The sequence below is a fragment of the Triturus cristatus genome, chromosome 5_2, assembly GCF_964204655.1.
Source record: "Triturus cristatus chromosome 5_2, aTriCri1.1, whole genome shotgun sequence".
Taxonomy (NCBI): Eukaryota; Metazoa; Chordata; class Amphibia; order Caudata; family Salamandridae; genus Triturus; species Triturus cristatus.
In genome coordinates this window covers 374,862,001-374,885,680 of record NC_140588.1, presented here as the reverse complement: position 1 = coordinate 374,885,680, position 23,680 = coordinate 374,862,001, and the positions used below count along the sequence as shown (strand labels likewise).

General features: G+C 44.9%; 1 protein-coding gene across 2 annotated transcripts in view; it reads right to left on the bottom strand.

Annotated features, from left to right (window-relative positions):
* The window catches only part of RIOK1 (RIO kinase 1), a 219,907-nt gene that overhangs the window by 77,901 nt on the left and 118,326 nt on the right, over positions 1-23,680 (bottom strand). For both annotated transcript variants that reach the window (XM_085607225.1, XM_085607226.1), the window contains exons 8-9: positions 12,163-12,243; positions 8,151-8,237 (exon numbers count right to left, since the gene is read on the bottom strand). In XM_085607225.1, coding sequence (XP_085463351.1) covers positions 8,151-8,237; positions 12,163-12,243 — 168 coding nt within the window. The remainder of the gene's footprint in view (positions 1-8,150; positions 8,238-12,162; positions 12,244-23,680) is intronic.

Below are 23,680 nucleotides of genomic sequence, written 5' to 3'. Positions count from 1 at the left end.
AACTGGTCCTCATGTAAAGCACTCTGATACCTTCGGGTCAAGTTCGCTCTAAGTAAAATTACAAAAAAATTAAATTGTATGAACAAAAAGTTCAAATGTTGCTGTAACAACCAAGTATATCTTCACTGAATTCATGAGATATAGGGATGAAATTTCCTTTTGAAGTGTTTGCTTCTTCTGCATAACGTATTAAGTATTTTGCCAATTCTTGCTCAGAGTTTCAATCATTACTGCTTTGTGTGGAGGTCTGTGAGGAAAGTGATGATGAGGGTAGACCTCTGATGCTGAAGATAATTTCATGGGACCTATCAAGAGAATGACCGTCACGCTTACATCGCGCTGGTCCTGCAATTGTTTGCTTGCTGCAATCGCGCTGAATGTGTTTTTAAATTATATGTTACTCACTGTGATTTTTTATTAAATTGCTGGATTGTCCCCCCTGACCGCATTGCCTGCACCTTAAAAACATTGTGAGCACCATTCACCACTTGGGTGTTTGTTTCCCTGCACGGGCGCCATCTTGGGAGGAGGGCTCAGACGCCACCAAGACGTTTCACGGGGCTGCGCTCTAGTTCGAGCGAGCACCGCTTGGCAAACGGTATTTAGGGGCCATTTGGGCGGCGCGCGGTCAATAGACTGACCGTCACGCTTACATCGCGCTGGTCCTGCAATTGTTTGCTTGCTGCAATCGCGCTGAATGTGTTTTTAAATTATATGTTACTCACTGTGATTTTTTATTAAAAATTGCTGGATTGTCCCCCCTGACCGCATTGCCTGCACCTTAAAAACATTGTGAGCACCATTCACCACTTGGGTGTTTGTTTCCCTGCACGGGCGCCATCTTGGGAGGAGGGCTCAGACGCCACCAAGACGTTTCACGGGGCTGCGCTCTAGTTCGAGCGAGCACCGCTTACCACACGCTATTTAAGGGCCATTATGGTCGCGCGCAGCGTCGCGCCGGAGGAGCGCCAGAGGAAAGCCCGTCTGTGCCCGTCCGGGCCAGGACGGGCCGTAGGGCCTCCCCCCCTGGTCGGCCGAGGGTCTATACCCCTGCAACCCTTAGATCTCTCCACCAAGGGAGATCCACGCTAGATGAGAGAACACTTGCCAGTCTCCGGTTGGAAGACCTACTACAGGTAGAGGCCACATCAGCCATCACAAGGTCACAGGGCCTGACAATAGCCTCACTTAACACACGATCTCTACGGAAACACCATCTAGAGGTGTTCACATTGCTGGACGAGGGTGAGATTGACATCTTAGCACTCTCTGAAACCTGGCTAGGGAGTTTCTCAACACCGGACATCATAGCGGCCTTACCGCCCAACTTCGATGCTCGGTGGTATAACCGCCCTAAGGATAGCAGAGGGGGAGGGGTGGCTATCATGTTCAGAAGGAACCTCAGGGTAACACAAATCATCGCTGAAAGTTGTGCTGGAGCAGAAGTCCTAGGGATTAAAATTTCATTAAAATCCTCGTGTATACTGCTTATGGTAGTGTATCGTCCTCCGCAGAGCTCGCCGGAATTCAATGAGGCCATCTTTGAGCTATTGACCGATCTGGCATCCAGATACAAGGCCTTGGTAGTAGTAGGAGATTTTAATTATCACTGGGATGAGATCCCCAGGGGGCCCACGGCAGCTGAGTTTGGAGCTAATCTTGCGACCCTCTCTCTAAACCAGCTTGTCATAGGGCCTACCCATGAAAAGGGACATACCCTCGATCTGGTCTGGTCCACCATGCCCAGAATGGAAATCCTAGGGGTCAGCCCCTGCATTTGGTCGGATCATTACCTGATCAAGTGCTGGGTCCCAGGGGAGCCTCTAACTGCGGCCCCTCCACAAACAAGGAGGAAGGTCCGCCCATGGAAGAAGATCGAGGCCGACTCCTTAGTCACAACTCTACTCTCCTCCCCCCCTCCGAAGAGGATGCAGGAGAACCTGGACGCTGAGACCTTGACCATCATGACCTGGATCCGCTCTGCTTTAGACAAACTAGCCCCAGAACGTCTAGAGCTCACTCGGAAAAAAGGGAAAGGAGCGCCTTGGTTTGATGCACCTCTTAGGGAAAGGAAGCAAGCTCTCAGGAGGGTGGAGCGAAGCTGGAGACGGGATCACGGGCCTACAGAGGCACTATTGTACAAGACTCTTCTGGCCAGCTACAAACGGGCCATCCTGGCTAGGAAAGCCGCCTTCTACGAAGGACGGATCAGGGAGGCAACGAATAAACAAAGGGAAACCTTTATTATTCTAAGGGAACTCACCCAAATGAATGACAAAAACAGCGGGCTGGTCCAGCCTGACTGCGACACCTTCCAAGGTTTTTTTCTCCAAAAGGTGCAGGATATCCTGTCGGATATCTCTACGCTCTCGGACAGCCTACCAACGCAATTTGGTACAGACAGCGTACAGTCTGCGAGAGCTTTGTTCAAGTTTCCAACCATCAATGGAGAGCACCTGTTAGAACTGGTTAGCCGTATAAAATCTGGATCCTCCAGTGATCCCTGCCCCCCGAAAATTTTCAAACTAGCCTTGCCAGGTATCCAACCCCAGCTCCTGCAGCTAATTAATGCTTCATTGGAAGCGGGTTATCTCCCAGCATCCCTGAAGGAGGCCAGGGTTTCCCCGCTCCTGAAGAAAGCAGGTACTGACCCTAAAATACTAAAAAACTACAGGCCTATCTCTCAGCTGCCTTTCCTAAGCAAGATTCTGGAAAAACATGTCTTGAACGTAGTTACTAACTACCTTGAGGAACACCATCTCCTTCATGCCAGGCAGGCAGGGTTCCGACCTCAACATAGTACGGAACTGGTGATGGCCACGGTCACCGATGAGCTAAGAGTAAGAGCTGATAATAAACAACCTTGCGCTCTGATTCTGCTAGATCTCTCGGCAGCTTTCGATACGGTCAGCCATTCCATCTTGCTGAGCCGTATCGCGAAGCTGGGGATTGCTGGCCAGGCATACAAGTGGTTGGAGTCCTTCCTGTCGGGTCGTACTCAGAGGGTCCAGATGGGGGACCAGCTATCAGGGAGTAGGGATGTAACCTGGGGGGTGCCTCAAGGATCTGCACTCTCCCCCCTTCTGTTTAATATCTATCTGCAACCCCTGATTGAGGAACTCACGTGTAAGAACTGCGAGGTTTTTAACTACGCAGACGACACGCAGCTACTGATCCAGCTGGGCGATACTCCGGAGGCCCAGGAGTCAGTCAGAGATCTTTTGAGATTCACGGTCAACTGGATGACTAACAACTTCCTTAAAGTTAATGCAGATAAAACGGAGGTTTTGGTGGTGACCAACACAGCTAATCCCTGGGATGATCTGTACTGGCCCCCTGAACTTGGCAAAACCCCCAGCCCGGGGTCGGTAGTGAAGAGTCTTGGCTTAAAGATCGATGCAGCTCTCACTATGGCCCCCCAGGTGTCGGCTGTGGTAGGTTCCTGTACTGCCGTGATGCGGCAATTGCGTAAACTTACTGCCATTCTCTCTGCCTCCACGCTGCAGACTATTGTCTCAGCAACGGTCATCTCGAGGCTAGACTATGGTAACGCTCTGTACCTGGGCCTGTCACAGAAGCTGATGAGGAAACTGCAAGTCGTGCAAAACGACGCTGCCAGACTGGTTTTTTCTCTTCCCAGAAGTGCACACGCATCCACCCTCCTTCGTAAACTGCATTGGCTTCCAGTGAAGCTCAGGGTCCATTTTAAAGGCCTCTGCATGGCCCATAAAGCACTCTTTGGCAATGCCCCGGAATATGTTAAACAGCGCCTGAGGAAGTATGTTCCCGCTAGGCCCCTACGTTCTGGGGCTGTCCCAAATCTGGTTCAACCCAGATTTAAATTAAAAACTAAAGGCGGTAGTGCTTTCTCAGTGCTCATTCCTCAACTCTGGAATGACCTTCCCTCTAGCCTGAAGGAGGAATTTAACCTTCTCTCCTTCAGGAAAAAACTGAAGACATTTTTGTTTGGCACAGTAACACCTTCAGGCTAATTGGAGTTGGCATATGGTTGGGGAGGCGGTACGATGTTGGTGGTTGTCTGTTTAGCGCTTAGAGACCAGTGGTGATAAGCGCTCTATAAGAACCATTTAACATAACATAACATAACATAACAGACAGCACTTACAACAAAGTGGAATCTAACCAAGCAGTGCAGACAATGGGGATGTATCCTTTACAGAGTCTAAAGGGATAATATGCAATGACTCTATCAAAGCAGCTCTTGTTGTTTGTTTGCGTACTGTTATCTCTGGTTCTGTCTGCTAAGATGAATCAAAATACTTTAAAAATGTGTATGCAGGAATGCTAAGGTGCATTATCTGTACCATGACTAGGGTGCCACCAGTAATCTTGGCATTCACATTTATACTGACTTATCCACACATTTTGAGGATGCCTTCTGAACATTGCTTAACAGGCTAAAAAGGCATCCTAAATAGATGAAGTAGAACTTGCTAAATGTGTATCCAGAATAAATGAGGAAACTGTTGAGAGTTCAGAGAAGGCACTAAAAGCTTTTAATAGTTATTTGGAACCTCTACTGATCTCTGATAAATACCGGATTACACATTATGAAAAGGGCCATCCCGAGTGCTATTTGACAGCAGTATTAGCATTAGATGCAGTTTAAAGCTGTAGTAAAGACAATTTTCTATTATTGAGAGTGCTCTGGGGTTACGCACAGGTGCATGTCTTAGCACAAGTCTTCAAATGAACAATTTTATTTAGCAAAGAGACACTGGATTCTGTCGAACATCATTGCTTAGGCAAATGAGGTGCTTTTAGCATGTAAATCTAATTTCGAGTCCAATGCAGTTGTTCCCAGAGAGCTTAGAAATCCAATCTAAAGATGAACACTTAGCATACATACTCTTCCTGAATTAGGACCCAACTATTTATAGAAATGCCTAAGCAGCATCATTTACATTCTAAGCTTCTCAAGGATGTCTCTTCTTTTTCAATTTTGGTTTCTTCATTAGGCCACTGAGCAGCACAGTGAGTAGGAAGGTCAGACGGGGAGCACCATCTTGTTCAAGGTGCACAATGATGCTCAATGAAAGCTCATACCTTACCATCTTGAATTCGATCACAGCCTTACCAGTATTTCTAATGTATTTTTAATGTGTACCATTGTGCTAAATATTTATTTCCTTTGGTCTTACATTCATTGTCACTCTGACAAAAAGATACAGCCCTCTGAGGAACCGCTTTGAAAGTCACTATAAAATACAACTCTCTGGGGCTGACCCTATCCCACTAACTCCAGGGAAACGGTGAGAGACCACTGGAAAAATCCACAGTAGGAGGAACACAAAAACCACCATCCATCTAGCCATTTAAAATTAGCGAGGGATGAATTCTATAATGACGAGCCCCCAATTAGAAGTTCCTTACAATGGTCTCATGCATCTACCTGCCCAACCCTCGTTGATGTGATGGGAGTGCTGGAGTTCTCTCCAGGCTCTTCAGGATCTCAGCCCTTTTCACCAGGCATGACTAAAGTAAATCATTCTGTATCTTGCATCTGTTCTACACCTCTAATTATTATTTGCCATCCATTGTCTGTCTGACAGTCTCCATCTATTCTTCAACCATCACTTAGTAGGATATATAACAAGCATTTACAATACAACGGTCTCGGCATTCCTAAAGTTAGAGCTATTGGCATTGCTCATGACATTATTTTTGTTTATGTTTTTATTTTTAAAACATTTAAAGAAACGGCATTGTTATTTACAATGTCAATAGCTAAAATAGATACATTAAAGGGCACACTGACTGGGGGTGGGGGCCGGGGAAGGTAGTTGTAAAGATATTTTCTAACTGGAATACAATATAACTATACAACAGATAGGCTAATGGCCAGAGTAACGAGGGGGGGGGGTAGTGGGGGCGCTAGATAAAAGATCCTTTGTATCTGGGACAAAATATAACAAGACAGCAGATACAGCAAAAGGCACGCTGATGGGGGTGGGAGGGTGGAAGGTAGATGTAAAAATACTTTGTATCTGGAATGCAATTTAACTAGACAACAGATACAATACAGGGCAGGGCACTGCCAGCCACACACAGATCTGAATATACCCCGTTTCTGGGAGGTGCGTTAAGATTAGCTACATTGATGTTCAGACAGCCTGGCACCGAGGGGCACCATTCCAAAGTGCTCTCTGTGCGTCGGGATACACGGACACCAGGGCCCCTCGTGGCCCCACCTCCCGACTGGCAGGGACGCAGAGCTGTGTTTGCTCGTCATGTCTGTGGACTGCTCTTCACACACCGGAGCTGTGGGTCTGTGCGCCGCACCCACCAGAACAAAGGCTGGACAGACACCGTCATCTGCCCCGGGCCCCACAACCTCGCAATAAAGGCTGCAAGGGGGCGCCCTGCCGTGACTCACCCCTCCCGGCCCAGGTGAGCTGCAATTAGCTGAATTAAAGCGCCTGGGGAGGAAAACGACCGAGAATTGAGGGGAGGGTGGAAGGCCCCGCCGGCGCATCACCAGAATGGTGCACACGTTGTTCTTGAGACCCGACACTTCCACGCCCACGGAGAGTTCACGGCGCTCTGGAGTAAACAAGGCATCAAGGCGCCATTTAATTTCTGGAGCCCGTTTTAAGGTTTTCATATAGCGCTATCTGCAGCTCGCTTACAGTTGGTCCAAAGCGCTTGGTTTCAAGGAGACACCGAGAGAGGGGGGGCGGTGCTCTGGCTTCTGCTGTGAACAGTGTACAAGAAGGGATCAGTTGTGCAGGGAGACTTGCCTGTGTGTGAAAGTTTGTTTTGTGAGCAGTAGTCGCTGTTCAGACAGGTGCAAGTGTCTCACGTCCCAGCGCCTTACCTGGCGAGAGCCATGAACACCGCTGCCTTTCTCCGAGGTCAAGCAGAAATGCCTCGGAGAAACGCAGCGGCATTTTCAGATTCGGGGGCGTGTTTTTCTTTCTCTCCTCTTGCCATTGGCTGGAATGTTTACATTCCAGAGGAGAGAAAGAAAGTAAAAAACATGCCCCCGAATCCGAAAAAGACGGGGCTTGTTTGGAGAGACAAAGCTCTTCTCCAATGGCTGACCAGCATTTAAGAGGCCAGCCAATGGAGAAGAGGGAAGAAGAGGAGCGGGTTCAAGCCCCACTTCTGAAAATCATTAAATCTCGCAAGCGAGACTGCGCAAGCACAGCCTTCGCTAGCCGAGACCTAAAAACTGCTCCTCGCTCCCAATCTAAAGACGTTTCGTTTTAATCGGGCATCCGGGGTCAGTAACTCCTGTTGCACTAAATATGCCAGCCTGCTCTTGATTTCACCATTTATGCCAGACTCTTATTCAATGGTATACCTTTCTCTCATGTTTGTCCCTCCCCTGGAGCATAGCTTCTTTACCATCCTTTTAATTGGATTACTTGCATTTTCAGCACTCCATGTATGTTATCTTGATCATTCCTGTGCTGCTTTTCCCTTCACATCTCCCTGCACTCTGTGTTGCTCTTGAACCCCCCCCCCCCCCAAGTTCATACAGAGCTTGCCCACCCCTGATGATTTGATTTTAAAAACCCATGCTTCTGCATTACTCCCTTGCATTTCCCTTTTTTTCAATTACACCTCTCATAGATATATATATATGCTACTCATTTTATTTATTTACTTTTTTAATTTACCACACCAGAAATAAATTCGAAATGGCAGCTGTGTCAGGACATGTGTGAGTATGCAACATCACACAGGGGCCAAAAGACAAAACGACCACTGCGTCATGACACATGTGCATGCAAGCAACAGCATACTGGGATTCGGTGTTTTTCCTTTGCTGATGCAAAACAAAGCCTAATGGTCAGCTAACATCTTTCAAAGGATTTACAGGTTATGCTTGTCATCACAGTAGATCTGACAAGGTATGAAAAAGCCAATGTGTGATTCTCACTTGTCCCATGCAGAAAGCTGGGTTATGCAGAAAGTATATTCCTTGGCAATTTGTTCTAGACCCAGTTTACAGGGCACTAAGAAAAATCTCCTCAAGGGAACCTAACAATCATACTCCCAAAATGTTTAAAATGAAAAACACATCCGGTGTCATTCACTTTATATTCCCCAGATTGACATGACTGCAAAGAAATTCAATACTAACAGGAAACATCCAAAGAGTATTTCAAAACAGTACTCACATGTCATTTTTACCAATAAAGCCCATGACAAGAACATGACTTCTCAGCATGATTGGTTCTGGGCATGGTATTGCTGCAGTGTTTAATCTGGAATTTGACAAAAAACGACTATTGTTTATAAAGAATAAAGCAAAACACTGAAAACATTTGTGTACGTCAGTCAAATTGTTTTATTAGAACAAATAACAAGGTAGAGGGGACAGCACCATTGGAGTGTTTGCACAATGATTAACTAACTCATCCTGAATAGTGAACATGGGTTCTTAGCTCATAAGGGGTCTGGGGAAAAGTACGAGCCCACTGACTGCGTATATAACCAGCAGCAGACATGGTTAGTGTGCAAAGAGCACATATAATAATGTTTTCCTAAGGAGAAAGAAACATACTTTTGTACATTTGTGTCTAGAATACACATTTGTGAAAATAATCAGACATTCTATCAATCAGTGCTAAGCCAATAACAGATTGAAATATCACATCAATGGACTGGGGGCTTTCTGGTTGATAACAGTCCTCTTTGGGACTACATTAACTGCAGACAAAACAAATTTAAATACGAACTGAATAACTTTATTCTGTGGAAGACACTATAAGTTGTATCGATTGTCCGGTTTACTTGTTTTCTCATTTATTGTGTGTCAATTATTAATATATATTGATGTCAAATTGAATACCTAAGCTTGCTGGCATGAACTGTAATTTAATGTTTGTAGGAAAGTTCCCCTTTTTGACATGGTCTACCCCACTTTTTGCCTAATATTTGCTACAATTTTGACTGAAGTGCACTGGCTTTCTGCTATTTAGATCCCCAGTGCCTGTGAGCTTTCCTTAAAAAAAGCTTACTGCTCAATTGAACCCAAATTGGCAAGACCTTTGGCACCTCTGAAAGTCCAGAGTAAATGGTGCCCCTGGTACTAAAGTAGGCCACTAAGGGCTGCAGCATATATTGTGCCACCCTAAGTGACTCAAACCAAACTCATGAAGAGTGCCATTGCAGGCTGCGTGAAATGGTACGGACAAATGTGAAAACACAACATGGCGCACACCCTGTGTGCCATGCCCCCAGACACTGCATGAAGTATATGTAACTCACCCCTACAGCAGGCTATATAGCCCTAAAGAAGGGTGCATTATGTTGCAGGTGAAGATATATTTGTATGAGCTGATATGCTCCTGTGCTGTCTAGTTCCATTGTTAGATAGTTCAAGTGAACAAGGAAGCCATCTTAAGTACATGTACTGGGCACTGGTCATTATGAGCTCCCCAACTGCACGATGGCTTCACTGAAACCCATGGTGTTTGCTATCAAACACCTTGTCTTAATAAATCCCTACTGATGCCAGTAGTGGATTTATTAAAACATGCACCCATAGAGCACCTTAAAAAATCTACCAGCATCTTAGTGTGCTGGCAGACTGGTAACGTTCAGCCTGCCACCACAGAGATGTTTCTGACTCCCTGCAGGTGAGAACACACGCTCTCTGAACCCAGAAACAATGACTGCTCCAGAGGAAGGTGTTCTCGCCTCCTCCAGGAGATGGCTAGGAAATCTGCATACCAAGGCCAGGGAATTCAAAGCCCCAGTTGCCTTTGGTATATGACCCCGGATGCTTCCAGCAGACCTTGGAAATCCGACCCCCGCCTTGAGGCCCATCTGGCAACAGACCAGGCGGAAAATTATCTATGCTCTGAGGCCCGGCGGAAAATTATCTATGCTCGGAGGCGTGGTGCACTACCAAGCTAGTCACACCCCTATGTTGGGCTGCCTGATGTGCTTCACGAAAGAAGGATTCCACCATCTTGATTATGGTGGAATTAGGAACTCTGGGAAAGGGTTATGCACACTGCCCACAGGAAGTGGTCCCATAGGGGGCATAGTGACCCCAAGGGTAAATAGCCCATTGGCTACTACCCATCACTCCCCTTAACGCCCCTAAATTCAGTATTTAGGTGGTCGTCTGACACCTGGAACTTAGATTCACCGGACAAGAAAAGAACAAGGGCCAAGAAGAGCAGAAGAAGCTAGAACTGCGGACTACTAGTGGACTTTGACTCCAAATCCTGCCTGCCTGTTCGGACAATCGCAACAACCTGACTCGCCCTGCAGCTGTGCATCCTCCAAAAGCCTCCAACACTTCGCCAAGCCGTCAGCCTCTCCCTGGAAGTGGGAGAGCCACTTCCCTGCAACCTGCAGGCACCGACTGCACCGTCCGGTTCACCGTTCTGCTGACTACCGGCAGCGAGCCAGCACCCTAAAGACCCTAGGCTGTGCACAACCTTTAGTAGGCTTTGCACCCAATCCACTGTGAGCAACCAATCCAAGCTGTGCATGTCTTACTCTTATACAGGGCAAAGAACTCACATGCTTTTTAAATTATTTTAGTGGGGTTATTTGTCCTGTCTCCCCTCCATGCTGATCTGAGGATTTTAGGATGCTTCTCCTGTCCATTAGTGTTTCGGCATAGGCAAAAAGCCCTTCATGGTGTAATCGTGGGTGCATAGTAAATTTTTCTGATGCAGCCAGATAATTAAAGGACTTTGGTTTATTGACCTCGTAGGTGTTCAAGAACTTCCAATCAACAACAGTAGAAATTACTTCCTCATTAAGATGAAGTTGTTTACTTTTCAAAATGTAACCTCAAAGACCATCCACAAATTACGGCTCGCTAACAGTCAAAGAACGATGGTTCCAGCTATCTGTAACATTAACTGTTCAAAGCCCACTCAACACTTTTTTGCGACAGTAAAATTTAAAAATCTTACTCAACAGATTACACCAAGCTAAGAAAAAGCACTGATTTTTAATTCCAAATTCTGTGGTTTTTGACTAGCAGAGGGCAAATTTCCCTATAGGAGTTTAAATGGAAAATTCACTTTTTGACACCTCTTTCAATCTTTCAATCCTCATGGAGAGATCTGAATGACAGTTTGCATGCCAGAACTTAGCCACTCAAGCTATTTGACCCAAAAAGTGGGTTTTTAATTAAATCTGACGCCTAATCCCAAACCGATACAGACACTAATGTTGACATTACATACAAACACACATATATATGTATGTTTGTATATGTGTATATATATATATATATACACACACACAAAAGCATGTCTGTCGGCCACTGGCTGTGCACAATCCCAAATTATTGGCAAAGAAACAATGGCCTATGCGTTTCGGCCAAGCAAACCTTCACCCGCTGTGATCACATCAGAGATTTGTCCCTGCCAATATCAGGAGTAAATCTATAACCCGAGTGGCAATCATTTCAGAACACCCTAATATTGATGAGAATGTAGAGAAAATGGGTTCTCCACGATAAAACAAAAATTATAAGGTGCTTTTGATCAGCATTTATACATGCACAAATGTAGATCATGCACATTTATGTAATGAAGTACTCCTGGAAAGTTGTGAGTGCTGCACCTTCCAAAGAGTACTCCTAATTATTTTCTGCAAATTGCAACAGTTATTAATGTACTTCAAATGTAGGTTAATACTGATGGGTGTATGTTTAAGCTTTTTCTTTCTAAATTATGTTGACTGACTGGTTGTGGATACTGTATATTTAATTAACTGACTGGGATAAAGTTTAGCTAGTATCTGAGAAGAATGGTACATTGATATAAAAAAAAGCTTTGTGGTTGATTATTACTGCTTCCAAGGGTTATCAGAGTAAAAGTAATCAGCCACATTAAAAAATGTAGTAATAATTCTGGTATAGCGCATATTTTCAGAGAAAAAAATGAATGTAATTGTACCAAGTACTTCTTCTGCAACATATAACTTAATGATATTTGTTAAGGGGCTGCTACCTTTTTAGAGGTTTATAAATCCTCTTCTTGATATAAGTGCACAATCTAATTGTGCAAGGTTAACTGTTATGGCTCGACACTAATACAATTTATGAATTCAAGGACACCTAGACACATCAATATTGAGGACACAGATTAGTTACAAAAAAATGCAATACCGGGCATAAAACTTAAGAGAAAAACACATCAACAAAACATTCACCTAATTAGGTTTCGCATTTCTTTTTCTGCCCATGTTTTTACCATTTTTCTCGGATTTCCTTTACAGTAACCATGGCGAAATCTAAATGGAAAACAAAAACACAATAGTTTAAACATAAATCTTTACATGAAATTATTATATTTATAGCTTCAGAGATACAAGAATATGTTTTAAGAAATAAAGCCCATTAAGGCAAAATGTATTTGAAGTGAAGGCTGTTCTGGACCGCAAAACTGAATTGTATGCAGAGATATAAATAAAGATATCCTGAACATTACTATCTACAGCACTGAAACACCCATGTAAAACAATAATATTCTGTGAGCAGATGCAAGACAGAGTCTTCCTTTTTCATGTAGATTTTGTTACTCAGTGAACCGAATCCAAAATTTTATATTTTTATGTTTCACGAACAAAGTGCTCACGCAAAGGTAATATTTAAGCAGCAAGGTAAATCGTGGGGATCCATCAAATAGGGCTGGAATTAAAGGGCTAAATCAAAGGGAAGAGCAGTATTGCCAGTATATTCTTATTATCCCTTTGATAATAAAATTGATGTTTTAGGGCTAAAGATTTTCGGAAAGATCAGTGAAACCACAAGCCACTTACAGAAGGATAGAGCTACTAGACTCCTTCTTTGCTGCCATCAAGAAATCTATGTTTCAATGAGACAAGTTAAGATGACCTTCTTCAGGAAGCAAGCATTCAACAAAGTGGTAGGATATTCTACCCAGGTTGTGTCAGGAGGACAAACACTGGCATAATATCAAGATCCTATTTTAGTAATTTGCCTTGTGTTAATAACTTGCATATCGGCTTACTTTTTCTGCAGCTTATAGCACACTCAATTATGACAGCCAGGTTAAACGCTAATAAGAGTAGATAGTAACCTCATACCAACCTCGAGTGGAGACAATTCTTCTAAAACCACGACCAACAGCTCTATATTGTGTCATCATCCTGTAAAAATTGATGGTACATGCATTTGCTAGCTCTAACACAGGTGACTGAACAAACTGCTGCCAACATACGCCACTGACACACAGGTTTGCCTTCAACTTGTTAGTGGATATGATAGAGAATCTAGCATCACGTAACTGGACCAAATATATTACCACATGAAGGAAATGTACATCTGCTCGCCTGCTTCCTATAGATTCCTTTTCTTGTAGACATCACTGCCTTTTATCCTTGAATGGTGGTTTATCTTACACGATACACACACTCATCACATGCTCATTCGAACAATCCCCAGATGTTAGAGCAGATTCCAAGCTAGGTATCTCAGTACTTCTTGGTACAGAGAAATACTCACTCACACATTGAATATGTTGAATCTTTCATTTCATATTCTCTTTCTTTATGTCATTGATCACCCATCAATGTTGTACGGTAAACATTTTTTTGTCCAGTGAATGCAAACATCATTAATGTGTACTATGTGTTATACGCCAATTTAGATGCATTCTTCACATTTTTCCAGAGGCAATTTGGCTTTGTTATTGACCAATTAGCACCGGGAGGACATGTATTTGTTGTTTAGCAAATGTAATTTCCATCTGTGTGTATGATTTGATATACGATATTTTAAATGCGCTTTTCATATCCTCCTGAGATTTGCCCCTGTTCACTGACCAATCTGCACTCCGTTCTCAAAACGTTTGCATTTTTGTTATGATAGTATGCACTTTATGGCCATGGGTCTAGAGGTTTTTCGTTATATTGTTTTTGGCCCTTGAATCTGCCATCAATTTTGGTGCGCGTACGTTGACGTCGCATCCTGTTGGCTTCTTAACTACTCCCGAGTATTCTCTTGGGGCACACCATTTCGGTTTGGTGTCAAGTTGGTTTGGTGTCAAGTTGGTGCAGGTGGAATCGGAGTCCTATTACTCTAGAGATCATTTTTGTTTCACTCTGTTCACACGTACGGAGTACTCATGCTATGGTCACATTTATCCAGTTTTACTTTGTCAGATTGTCATTTGTTGGGAGACTGAGTGTTCAGTTGGAGGCTATGGCCAAACACTGAATCTCTCAGGTACTTATTACTTGGTATTTCACCTAGGTGTTATTATCTTCTATCATCATATTTTTATCACAGCATTGTATATAGCATTGTGTGTTTTTCTTAGCCGACAGGGTTTCTGTTCAATCTGGTTCGCATTTACTATAGGGACAATTGTTTGATTGCGCTCATAGCGCGCTATTCACGGCACATTCCAGGTATGGCCTCCAATAATACCCCTCACTGCATATTTACAGCCTTTTAAATGAACTTTGTTGGGCCTATGCACTCTAGTCGGTCACGTCTGATAAGTCAGACTTTAGCATACTGGCACTAGTGCATGTTGGGACTTGAAGTTACTTTCATTTATCATCTGTCATTGAGCAGACTGGTCGCTATTTCATTGAACCACGATTTATTTTGTACATTTGCACACCAGTACTCACATCCTTGGACTATGGTATGTTAACTGATGATTTTATCTGTCACATTACTGTGCACAGCATGTAATGACTCTGCAGCTGGTTTCATGATTCCATAAGAATATGGGTGCATTTCAGTTTTTTTCCTCACTATATGTTGTCTGTGTAGTAACTTATATATAATCAATGATTCTTTATTTACAGTTACCCCTGATGAAGGGTGACTTTCAGCCCAAATGCATTGGGTTATGCGTTACAGCTAAGAATATCTTCTTCTATCAAGAATGTTATTTACGCATTGTCTGCAAGTGTAATGCAACATTTGGAAACACCAAGCCTACAAGCAACTCATTCAATTATTTTTGTTCAAGTGAAAATATTACTCTGAGCCTTCCTTGCTGGATCTGATTATTTGGAACATTCTTTGATACTGTTTATTTGGAAGCTTTAGGGCACCAGGAGTGCGTGCTGTGTCTCGTATACTTTGGTGATCTATCTTTTTCTCTGAGAATCTAGCATCACATCACTGGACCAAATATATTACCACATGAAGAAAATGTGCATCTGCACCGAAGTACTGCTGCTGTTCACTTGCAAACATTCCCTTGGAGAAGTCCTAACCTTGGTCAGGGAAGTAAAGAGGATAGCATTACAATGGGCCTAGAATTTTCCTTTGAAGGAAAGGTAAATGCAGATGTCAATGAAACAAATTTGAAATCTTCCACTCTCCAAAAGGTTCTCCCAGTCCTCCAAGTGATTGCTAGGGTGCAACAGGACCGTGATCTAATTTTGGCATGTGTGTATTTTTTAGAACATAAAGTGCACAACAGTTCCCAAAATACAAAATATCACTTTACAAACAGTACGAAACAAGATGCAAAACTGTGCCACGAAGAAAAGAACACATTAAACCGGTAATAAACATTACTAGATTGCAACCCAGTGGATCACTAGATATCATTCAAAGCACTATGTATCATGCATAACCTCAGGAACAGTCACCCATGCCCCGTAGGGGGAAGCTCAGGTCTAGTCATATCTTGGTAATCTCACAAACTCAGTAAAAGCAGATCAAACAGAAAAATCTCTGAAAATTCCCTTTGTTAGACAAGCTTCAATGGGTCAAGGACCCCTAAGATACACATGACTCAGCCACCTAGAGGTGTTGGACTCTGGGACCTTCTCTTTCAGACACAAGCAAATGAATCCCGTTTATAGGTATTTGTATTACACTTTGAGTATCAATATACCTTAAATGCAGTTATGAGTCGAATTTTATTTGTCGGAAAATATTTTAAAGTGGTCACTGGGCGAGAAGGAACGAGAGAGAGAGAGTGATTCTCTAAGCAAACACTGCACGTTTTAATATTCTCCCGGTACCACAATAAATCTGTACATACCAGTTTATGACATTAGTCCAATAGAAAGAATAATCATTTAAGAACAGGAATGTGTTCTAAGATAGACTTTATTTGTTTGATGGAGAATCACAGGTCATTAAGATTATCTGGAGAATGTGGAGATTTCACAGCTATTTAACCTGCAGTCTCATCAGCCAGTAAACATTTACCTTCTAGTCGTTCTACTTCATAAAATTTGCAAACTGGACTTTTGTAAATAGACAGGGATCAGAATTAATCCCAAACGAGAATGTTTTGTACTGTACTCCAGACCTGCATATTATCAACCTAAGACAGTTACAAAGTCTTGTCACTGGATATGTGAGATAAAGCACCTTGCAAATGAAATAAATATAAACTAGTTCACCTGACTGAGATGAGGTAGAGATTGGAGTAGAGTGGAGTGTTGTTGTCAAGTTGATGGATCTTGATATTGTTATTAACCAGTATGGATCTTAGAAGTTCCAGCTAGGAGGTTGAAGATGATGGGTGAAGACCTGGAACCGGATGCTACTCAGCAAAACTACTGAGATCTTGAGGTTCCAACGTGTACAAGCTGATAGCAGTTCCTGTGGTAGGAGGTAAATATCACTGTAGGTCTGCACTATACAAGTGTCTAGGTTAAGGATGAGTGCCTATTGGTTGACTGTATAGAAGGCTGTTGAGGGGGCAAGCATTCTGCAGAGGCAGTGGTCGTAATCGCTGTTACCAGGTAGGGAGTCATTGACAACCTGAAGCTTAACTGTCGCCATGCACAACCTGGTTAGAAATTGGATTGATATTTTTTTGTAAAATTGTAAAAGGATGTTGTTTCTGATCCATTCCTGTAACAGACTGTTTTTATGATTTTTTTTCTTTGAAGTATTGTATTGTATTGTATTGTATATCGATTTATATAGCGCGATTGCTGCCCCACGGGCGTCCAAGCGCTGGGTAGGTAGACAGAGCTGGGAGGTGCAGCAGAAGTTTTAGGACTCGTTGGACCTAGCAAACAAAAGAGTCTTCAGTTGTTTGCGGAAGGAGAGCAAGTTAGGGTTGGACCGGAGTTGTAGAGGGAGTGAATTCCACAGTTTTGAGGCGTTCAGAGTGAACATTCTGCCTCCAGTTCTAGCTCTCTTGACTTTCGGTACCACGGCCAAGAATGCCTCCGTGGAGCGAAGATTTCTGCTTGGGTGGTAACGGGTGACTAGGTTGTCATTTATTGCTGGACCTGTTTTCCAGAAGGCACGATGTGAAATACATAATGCCTTAAAGGCCACTCTCTGCTTCACCGGCAGCCAGTGTAGACTTTTTAGTCCAGGTCTGGCTGACTGCGTACGTGGGATCTTAAGCAGAGTACGGGCTGCGCAGTTCTGCACCACCTGTAGCTTCCGTAGAGTCAACTCTGGGGCTCCCACGTAGAGGGTGTTATTAAAATCCAGCCGGGACTGTATCAGGCCCTGTACTGCCACCTGTTTGGCCTCCATTGGTAAAAGGGGCAGAACTTTTCTGAGTGTTCTGAGCAGGCCAAAACATGTGGCAGATAACTTAGTGGCCTGGTAGGTAAATGTAAGACTTTTGTCCAACCAAATTCCCAGGCTCTTTACACTCTCTTTGGGGGTAGGGGGAGTACCCAGACATGAAGGCCATAAGGAGATAAATGATACTGGTGACGCTGGGCCCAGGAGCATAAGCTCAGTCTTGTCCCCATTGAGTTTTAAAGAGGAAGCTGTCATCCACCCTTTAACGTCCTCTAAACATTTCATCAGACCCAGCGAGGTTTGCCTGTTGCCCTCCTGCGTCAACGACACCACTAGCTGGGTATCGTCCGCGTATGATATGATCTTAATACCATGCGGTTTGATGACCCCAGCCAGTGGTCTCATGTATATGTTGAACAGCGCAGGGCTCAGGGAGGAGCCCTGCGGAACCCCACAACTCAGTGATTTGCTGACTGACACTGTGTCCCCGTCAAAGATCTGGAACGATCTGTCAGTCAAAAAAGAGTCAAACCACCTAAGTGCATTGCCTGTTACCCCGATGTTAAGGAGACGGTTCAGTAAGGTGGTATAACTGACCGTGTCGAAGGCTGCACTTAGGTCGAGGAGGATCACTGCCACTGATCCTCCTTGATCCAGTATCCTCCGTGACTCTTCAGTGACTGCCAGCAGCGCAGTTTCAGTTCCGTGCCTGGGTCTGAAGCCTGTCTGGGTCGTATCCAGTAACAGGTTGTTCTCAAGGAACTGAATTAGCTGGGTGTTTATGTATTTTTCCAAGATCTTACTTGCCCAGGGGAGCAATGAGATGGGGCGATAATTGGCGTGATCTTCTGGGTCAAGATTCGGTTTTTTTAACAGTGCCTGTACCATGGCTCTTTTCCATACAGTGGGCACAATACAGGATGAGATCGAGGAATTTAATAGATCCAGAATTACGGGCAAAGTGTTTTGACTTGCCCGCAACATGATCTCCGGTGGAGCTGGATCAAGTGGAGAGCCAGATTTGACTTGCCAAGCCAGTTTATTCAAGATGTCGAGGTCTAGAGGTGGGAAATGTTCTAGAGTTGGTTGGTCTGGGAGGATGGAATGTGTCGAGAGTGTTTGCTCAGCACCTCCAGAATTTGAGGTTGCTGTCGAGAAAGAAGAATAAATCCGGGAGACTTTATTATGAAAGAATTCCGCTAGCTCGTTGCACTGATCTTGCGTTTTGGCAGAGGTATGGCTGTGTTTAATCTAATGCATTTTTTTACCAGGTGGAAAATTTCCTTGGGTTTGGATTTGGCTTCCATAATTTTATCTGCGAAGTAGGCAGCCTGGGCTATCCTTACCCCATCTCTATAGGCCTTGATTGCCTCCCTATATTGAAACTTGTTTTCCGGTAGGGAGTCTAGGCGCCACGCTCGCTCTCGTTTCCTACAGAGGCGTTTTTTCTCCCTTAGGGTGTCTGAGAACCAGGGTGCTGATTTGTGCAGCCTCTTTGATGTAAATCTCCGACAGGGGAGAATGGTCTCCAATGAGTTTGTGATCCAACCCTCGTAATCCTTATTCGCCAAGTTGGGGTCTGTACAGAGGGATGGGCGGGTGGATACTAAGTTCCTGCACCACACTTCCACAGGAAGTTTAGGCCAGTTCCTCTTAGCTTTTACTTGGGGGGCAGGCGGGGGGGATTTGCTGGTGACCCAGGTCAGCGGGATTAACAGGTGATCGGACCAGGGAAGGGGAATGGGGTGACCCACCATCAACTCGGAACAGTTGCTAAAGATTGGGTCAAGTAAATTGCCCTTTTCATGGGTAGGGGCTGTGACCTGCTGAATTAACTGTAAGGCTGCCAGGTCATCAGTTAGTTCCATAGCAATATGGTCTATGGAGGAGTTGAAATGAAAATTAAGATCTCCCAGCACTGTATAATTAGCTAAAGCCATGGCTCGTTTAGCTATGATGTCTGGGAGAAATTTATGGAACATTTTGGCCGGCTCTGGGGGACGGTATATTAAAGTGCCAGAGAAAGAGCTATTAGCAGTGAATTCGATGCTAAAAGCTAAGCTCTCGCATTCGGGGATGGTTTCGGTCGTAATGCGACATTGATACTGATCTTTCAGTATAATAGCCAGACCTCCTCCTCTCCCCTCTGTCCGGTCCAATCTATGAATTTGAAAACCAGGGGGTAAGGCTGAGATTATATGTGGCTCTGATTGGGGGGTGAGCCAAGTTTCCGTCAAAAAGACGGCGTCCGGCTTGCGCTCCTCAAGCAGTAGGGCGATTTGTGTGCTATGTCTTGGGAGTGACCTGCAATTTAACAAATACATGCGGTACTCCTGCGTCGTGGGTAATACTGTGGAGTTATAAAAAGAGTGTTTACATCTAAGGCAATGGGGGGAAGGTCAGCTGGTGCGTAGATGTGTGCGCAGTGAACAGCCGCCATAGCCCCAATGTTATGGATATCTAATGAGCTATATGTCCTGACCTGTGGTACGTGGGGGCCAGGGATTGTGGCCCCTGGTCCCGGTAGGGCGCGGACGGGCGCAGACGGGCTTGCCTTAGGCGCGCCGCCGGCGCGCCCGCTGCGCGCGTCCGCTGCACGTTCGCCAAGCCAGGATTTTAACCCCAATGCCCCGGAAGTGGTGGGGGGAGGGGGAGGAGTCAAGCCCAAGGTCCACCCTCCGTGCAATCGGCACTTGCCGCGACGGACCGGGGTGCAGGGCAACTCCTGAGACAACAGGTAAGCGATCTTAAAAAAATATTTAAAAACAATTATGTGCAAATAAGCAATATTAGCGTTTCTGATGCTTCGATCCGCACCTCAGCAGCACACAGCTACGTCCGCTGCGCGTTCGCCAGGCCAGGATTTTAACCCCAATGCCCCGGAAGTGGTGGGGGGAGGGGGAGGAGTCAAGCCCAAGGTCCACCCTCCGTGCAATCGGCACTTGCCGCGACAGACCGGGGTGCAGGGCAACTCCTGAGACAACAGGTAAGCGATCTTAAAAAAATATTTAAAAACAATTATGTGCAAATAAGCAAAATTAGCGTTTCTGATGCTTCGATCCGCACCTCAGCAGCACACAGCTACGTCCGCTGCGCGTTCGCCAGGCCAGGATTTTAACCCCAATGCCCCGGAAGTGGTGGGGGGAGGGGGAGGAGTCAAGCCCAAGGTCCATCCTCCGTGCAATCGGCACTTGCCGCGACGGACCGGGGTGCAGGGCAACTCCTGAGACAACAGGTAAGCGATCTTAAAAAAATATTTAAAAACAATTATGTGCAAATAAGCAATATTAGCGTTTCTGATGCTTCGATCCGCACCTCAGCAGCACACAGCTACGTCCGCTGCGCGTTCGCCAGGCCAGGATTTTAACCCCAATGCCCCGGAAGTGGTGGGGGGAGGGGGAGGAGTCAAGCCCAAGGTCCACCCTCCGTGCAATCGGCACTTGCCGCGACGGACCGGGGTGCAGGGCAACTCCTGAGACAACAGGTAAGCGATCTTAAAAAAATATTTAAAAACAATTATGTGCAAATAAGCAATATTAGTGTTTCTGATGCTTCGATCCGCACCTCAGCAGCACACAGCTACGTCCTATAGATGGGTGAGCGGCAGAAGATGGTGACATAAGGAGTCAAGAGGTTTTTTTCAGTATGGGGAGTATCTGTCCTGTTTTATGGATGTCCATGAAATTTCTATTGCTGAAGGAATGATTGACAATGTTGAGGAGCAGTGTAAAGGCTATTTCTGGAATACCGTTTTGTTGACTTTCTAAATAAAGACGTGATTGATGGAGTTCCATTTGTCCACCTAAGGTTGCACAGCGGGGTCAGGTAGTGAACTGATGGAGCGCTTAATGGTCTTATAGTGTTTTGCTCCCATTTGTTGATTTGTTGATAGTAGTTTTGTAGCAATGGCTTTAGCTGAGGTAATGAGGGATCTATATGCAGAGCAGAATGCTTTGAATTGGGTTAGGTGGACTATGAGATTAGTTTATCTCAGTTTCTTTTCATATTTGAGTACAATGCACTTGTTCTCAGAGTTTTTGAGTGAACCACGGCACTGACAGTCTGTATTTGAAGGGTGGTATTTTCAGCGGAGTGCTGAGTTCTCCTTGATTTTTGAGAATTGTATCGTGGATGTGGAAAACAGTGATGACATCTAATGTAGCCTAGTGTGAGTTTGGCAGATTGATGAATTCTTCTTGGTTGCGAAGGACAGAGGAGAGGATGGGGAAGTGACCCATCTAGTACATGGACACTGGGGCCATGCATTAGATTGTAAGCATAGTAGACAGCATGATATTGAGCATGTTGCCTCCAGGGTGGGCTGTGCTGCTTGATTTTCCGAGTTTCAAGAGTATGCTGAGGGTCTCCTTCATTTTCTTTGTGCTAGGGTTGCTAGATAGAGTGAAGTCCCCAAACCACGTAGGGTGGTTGCGCAGTAAGGAGGTGAAGGTGAAAAGATCTGAGAATTCTTTTAGTAAGTTCTTGTTTGATCGGAGGGGGGTCTGTACATCAGATGCAAAAAGGTTGGTTCAAGATGCTAAAAGTGGGAAGTACAAAAGTGACAGGTAAGGGGCTCGAATTACTTCAGTCTTGCTCAGTTACTCATTGTGCACCATCAGGAAGAATTGTGGAAGACTGTGTCTCCCTCCTGTTATCTGGATAGACTATGTGTTGTATGCAGTAGCCAGGGAAGATGAGAACCTCAAGGAGGTCTAGGTTGTGTTGTGATGTCAGATATGTCAGGAGCGTGGATGACTGCAGAGTGCAGTTAGAATGATTGTAACATAGGAGGTGTACATGTACTAATGAGTGGTATGTGGATGAGGTTGTGATGTGTGAGATGTCCGGGTTTGATGCTTTCGATTGTGGGGTGTGGGTGTAAGTGTGAGTATGTGAAGATCTCAATATATATGGGGCACACAGTGCTGATGGCCTACATGAGGGCAGGAATTGTGGCGTAGGCCCGCTTGGCCTGACCAGGCCAACACAGCTGATGAATTGGTCTTTGTCTGCCCTTTGCTGAGAATGTCAAGGTGCTGGGGTGCCCGAAGCTTCTCAGAACAAGGTTGAGGGACACAGGGTTGGCTGCGATAAGGATGGGTTTAAGATGTAATAACCACTTCATCTAACTGATGATTCACTACTTCTTCCATTACAATGGCAAGAGACTGCTCCAATAACAGGAAGAGACAGAACTTTCTCCTATATTGTGATTCATGGTACAGGACCAATATCATCTCTTCCTGCTTATTCAAAAATAATAGTCATACAGTTGCAGCTTAAACCAGGTAACGTATAAGTAAGGGAAATGCTACTTACCAGTATGCATCTGTTCTTGGCATGTAGAGCTGCAGATCCATACACTAGCATAGTAGATCGCCATCTGGTGTTGGGCTCGGATGCTTGCACCTTGTTGTTGTCTTGGAAGAAGTCTTTGTAGTCACGAGATAGGTAACTCCTCCCTTGGACGATGGTGCGCATGGGCATCAACCCAATCCTGAGATTGTTTTTTTCCGCCATTTGGGTTCAGATGCAACTTTTCCGCTCCGTTTCGAAATCTCAATTTCAAACTTTTTCGAAGCGCAAAACTTCCCAAAAATCATCGGATTCACTTTCATCTTCGACCCGACTTCATCGGCTCCATTCCGTTCGGTGACGCGGGCCGCTGGGCCTATCCATGCATTGAGAGAGAAAAATAATTCTGTGCATGGCTTCTGATGTAAAAAATAAAAGCTTGACCGGCCTTCATCCATTTATCTCCAAAAAGCATGCAATACAGAGACAGAAGCACTGTCAAATCTGTCCACCAACTACTTGTGTTTGCTTTGTTTGCCCTAAGTTGGCAGGGTATGCCTTGACTTGGGTCCCTTGCTAACTTTGCCACTGGATTCAAGCTAGCCTGGCTCATGAGGAGTGTTACCCCGGAACCGGTCCCAGGAAGCTTGTTTCCGGTCCGAGGAGGACCTGGCCTGGCAGTTTGGGCTGGACTGCTCCCATGAGGCACAGGGTCAAGACTGATTTGCATATGGCTGGGTCCAAACTGGGGTGGCGAAGTGAGCTAAAGAACGATTATGGATTCAACCCAGATCTGTGACTGGAGGTGAGTGTCTGAAAAGTTTCAGCACTCAGTCCATCATCTCCTTGTGTTTGCTTTGTTCGCCCTAAGTTCGCAGGGTATGCCTTGACAGGGGTCCCTTGCTCACTTTGCCACTGGATTGAAGCTAGACTGGC